At 37.3% G+C, this 4,211-nt stretch overlaps 1 protein-coding gene across 5 annotated transcripts; it reads right to left on the reverse strand.

The window, feature by feature from the left end:
• On the reverse strand, nucleotides 1–3,896 carry LOC112522679 (protein GRAVITROPIC IN THE LIGHT 1-like). 5 transcript variants are annotated; one of them, XM_025131963.1, is made up of 4 exons: nucleotides 3,790–3,896; nucleotides 2,841–2,897; nucleotides 2,298–2,365; nucleotides 1–1,507 (listed from the first exon to the last, which is right to left on the reverse strand). In XM_025131963.1, exon 4 carries the CDS (start codon nucleotides 1,441–1,443, stop codon nucleotides 175–177), a length of 1,269 nt encoding a protein of 422 aa, XP_024987731.1. In that variant the 5' UTR covers nucleotides 1,444–1,507; nucleotides 2,298–2,365; nucleotides 2,841–2,897; nucleotides 3,790–3,896; the 3' UTR covers nucleotides 1–174. The 5 variants fall into 5 exon arrangements, with proteins under 5 accessions (XP_024987731.1, XP_024987733.1, XP_024987730.1 ...); XM_025131965.1 differs by lacking the exon at nucleotides 2,298–2,365 and having other exon boundaries at nucleotides 1–1,455; XM_025131962.1 differs by lacking the exon at nucleotides 2,298–2,365.
• Between the last annotated feature and the right edge of the window lie 315 nt (nucleotides 3,897–4,211).

Raw genomic sequence — 4,211 nt, forward strand, 5'->3', positions numbered from 1 at the left:
TAAAGAAGGGGAATAAAAAGGCATGATATTTTCATTCTCATTCACAATAAGTAGTTGGTATTATATCAACCAAATACACCACATACATTAAGCAACTCAAACATAGCAGCAACCACACTGAAAACAACACATACACATCAACATTTCATCTTTCAAGACAACCCGAATACGTTGTTATTCGATTTCCTTTATTCCGGTCAGGTAAACACGACACTGGATCACGCTCCCACCGATCCCAAAACCAGGCATAACCATTAAACCAACCTTCGGTTTCTCACCACTTTCAACCACAACGAAATTCTTCACCACGCTATCCATGTAAACCTCCGAAAACTCACTTCCTTTGCTCACTTGAAAAACTTTTACCACCGGGTCAAAAGAATGAGCCAAACGGTGCAACAGCCAGATCGCTTTCGCTAATTTTAGAAACGCCTGATAGAACGGTGTTCTTGGATGACCACCTCCAATGATGTAGTTCCTGTGATCCAGATTACCAAAAAAAGAAGCTTCCATTTTGGGGTGGACAACAAGTATGTACTTGCTCCTGCAAAATTTTCCAAAATCGGAGTCCGGGTTTTGCCCAACAGAATCGAGCGGATCCATTTCTCGTGAAGCGAGATACTGCTGGAAGAAGCTTTCTTTACTGCTGCTTGCGTCAGTTTCTGATTTAAGACCGAAGTTTTCTTGCTGAAAACCGCTGAACATCTTTTGACAAATATGGTATTCGAACGCGTACTTTTTGTGGGCCCTCTTTGCGTAAACAATATCGGGTTCAATCGAGTTTGCAGCTGCATCAAGGTCCCAACCAGCAGCTTTCATCATGTTGATTAACGGTTTGGAAAAATCATGAATAGCTTTGGAAGCAACCTCTACGGCTGACTTGAAAAGCTCAGGCGTCAAGTCTGTAGAAAATGGCTCGTTGTCATCAACTGAGCCCTCAGACTCCTTGGATGATGACGATAAACCCCTCAGTTTGAGATTCTTTTCCAGTTTTGCTCGCTTTAGAGTCGCCTCTTGGATATGATGCTGTAACTGAAGAATCTCGGAATCTTTATTATGAATCTCGGACTGAAATTTCTTTACCATCACCTCGTAAGTCTTTAAAAGACTCTGCTGCTCTTGAATCTCAGCAGCCAATCGAGAGTCCTGAGGAGATATGTATGTGGGCCGTGGGTTGTTCTCCCGGTAAAAATGTTTGAGTTCTGAGAGATTCTTGAGCTCGGAAATCACAAGCTTATCAGCAGCTTGGATTTTGTCAGGGTCATAAGGAGTGTGAGCAGATTGAAGTCGGATATAAGCTGATTTTAACGAAGAAATGTTGGTGAATATCTTAGAGACCAAAGCTTCAACAGCTTCAGGATTTTGATTTGCAGCCTCTTCCATGGGTTGGGGATGGACCTTCTGGTTACTGATTTGGGAATCTTTTGCTCCACCCAGTTGCATAGCTACTTCCTCCTAGGAAAGGGATGTTAAATGGGTTCCCCACCCAATAAAAGATTCAGATGGCCTGAGAAACAAGCATTTTATGAACAACCATAAAAGGAACTAATCATGTCATGACTGAAAGCTAAGATGTTTTTGAATGTCAGTTGAATTACTTTCATCAATAATTTTGCAATCAATTTGTTACAATTTGAGAAATAGTTGCCAACTAATTACACCATATAACAAGTACTGCAATGGCATAATATAACTTCTATGTTAACCAAGTGGATTGAATGAATTCGTATATCTGAATATGGAGAGGAGGTAATAACTTCTATGTTAACCAAGTGCATCAGCTTAGCACAAAAATGGAAGCAAATTTCAAATAGAACACAATTTAAAACAATATCTCAAGAATCACAACCACCAAAAAGAAAAATAGCGATGAATTTAAAGAGTTTCACCCTCGAATTGCATTACATCATACCACCAAAAAGAAAAACATCCCCAAAAACCTTATGAAATCAGTTTACGACATCAATAAGTAGCAAAGATTTCTAACATTAATCATAAATTAATGCAAGTTTATGGTCAAGCAACATGATATCAGCACCTACACACCGGAACTGCACCAGGCAGGCAGGTGACTAGTAGGATGACTAGTGTGGGATGATTAAACCATCCAATTGTGATTGTGAGTGAGAGAAAATACGAAGAAATGGAGGTTTCAACAAGTCTGATTAATGGCGTTGCGATGGAATTTGATCGAGATTCAGGTTTTGGTTTTGTACAAGCATAATTGAATTATGACATCAAACCCTAACTATGAGAACCAAACTACAACTAGGTATTACCACTCTCAAATGGCATACCTGTAAGAGGGACGATCGGGGCAAGGAAGACGAGCTAACGAAGCAGAAAAAAGTGATTCACAGTGAAGCTGTAAGAAAAATGGGAGGGGGATAAGTGGAATAAATAACGAGGAAAACAACTATCCCAAGTCTTACTGAACAAGTGGGCTCTTTTTCTATTAACCCCCAATAAGTTCCTACTTGAGAAATTTCTAGAAGTCTTTAGGAAAAGATTTCCATGGACTAGCCAACTCTTGCCAATCAACTCAAATTGATAGGTTCACCAGTGAAATATATTTCTGAATGAAGACATGCTACCAACACAATAGCACACCCAATAAGTTCATGTTCCATATATATTGAAGCTTTTAAGCATGGCATCTAGTTAGTTGAAATCTCAGTTCAAGAGGAAGCTTTGATACTCCCTCCATCTCAAAATAAATGTGTCTTCTTCCTTTGCAATTAAACAGAAAGTCTCCTTTAATTAAAAATGAAGGTAGCATAGGTTAAAGAATATAATCTCACTACAAATACGAATAGAGAATTACCAAATGTGTTACCTACCTACAAAGTCCAGAAACTGGTAACAGGATTCGCGCAGCAAACATAATACTTTTCAACCTAAAAGCAAAAAACAACAATGAATTCAGTGTTTTCCATGTGTGAAATATGTGATTTCTCTAAAAACATCAATTAATTCAGCAAGAACTGAAAACAAAGTCAATTATCTGAACTAAATATATATCCTTTCTTAGGTTCAAAAGAAATATGATAAATGAATCAAACTTTTCAATACACATAGAAATCCAAAAGTTAGCCTTGTACTTAAAACAACCTCAAGCTCAATCTTGAATTACGAACTTCGCATTTAAGCACATGCAAAGGTGAAAACAAACTTCACATCTTACATTCGGAAAAAGTAGCAACTTTGGAGGGAATATCAACCATAGACAGCTCAAGCCCTCAAGTTTGCATCAAAATTAATAACCCAAAAACAGTAGCAGATCCATGTCATTGAGTGGGAGGACATAGGACCAGACATCAAAAGAAAATTGACTAATAGCCCCATTACAAAAAGTTAGCAATTCCAGTATAACAGAATATCCTTCCTGAATATTGGAAGTTAGTTTAGGTTATACAAGCCATTTCCAAGAGAAGAAAACAAAACATAAACTTTCAAATTCATTTTCCTTTCAATTAAAATCTCCGAACTAGATCACTTTCTTATTCAAGTTTCTCAATTTCTTATGAATTATTTTAAGTACAGTACCTTGTAAAGCGATCACTTATCCTAAAATTCCTAGATCCACCGCCGATCCCCAAACACAAGCCAAAATTCATATTACTACCAGTTGTTGATCGACAATTGATCAGGCAATCTACGATGAGACGACGCTTACACCACTCCGAAGCTAATGATTTGGAATTCTATTCAAACATACTGACACCAAAAGTGAAACAAGAAAGAAAATGCAAAAATTTGTTATAGTAAAGGAATCCCAACGGAAAATACCTAATCGGAGACCTCGCCGGAGAAAGGATGAGCACATGCCGATTAAAGAGGTTTCAAGAAGAGAAGAAGTCGAGTTGGGGCTGATGGAAATGAATAAAACCCTAGGAGAGAGAAGAATCTTTGTTGCTTTTATATTAAATTCGTTTTGTTTTGTTGATTGGGCTTTCTTCCTTTCAGCCCATCTCAATCGTCGGGCCACGTGGACCTCCATTTATAGTCATCTACCTACCTTTACACTGGAATACTGGATAGGGAAATGAATGAATATGATATAAATCTCTGTTTTACATGAATTTAATGTGGAATAGACCGAAAGAAAATAGAATAAACTTGTTCCATCCTTTTCTTATAAAATAAGGTAAAACAAACTTATATTTTATTAATATAATATTAAAATAAAATTTAATTATCTTTTAAAACAT

The sequence above is a fragment of the Cynara cardunculus genome, assembly GCF_001531365.2.
Source record: "Cynara cardunculus var. scolymus isolate 2C chromosome LG 12, CcrdV1, whole genome shotgun sequence".
NCBI classification, from domain to species: domain Eukaryota; kingdom Viridiplantae; phylum Streptophyta; class Magnoliopsida; order Asterales; family Asteraceae; genus Cynara; species Cynara cardunculus.

Excerpts from the sequence above, each read along its gene's own strand:
- LOC112522679 (XM_025131965.1), bottom strand. The coding sequence starts at position 1,443 with ATGCAACTGGGTGGAGCAAAAGATTCCCAAATCAGTAACCAGAAGGTC.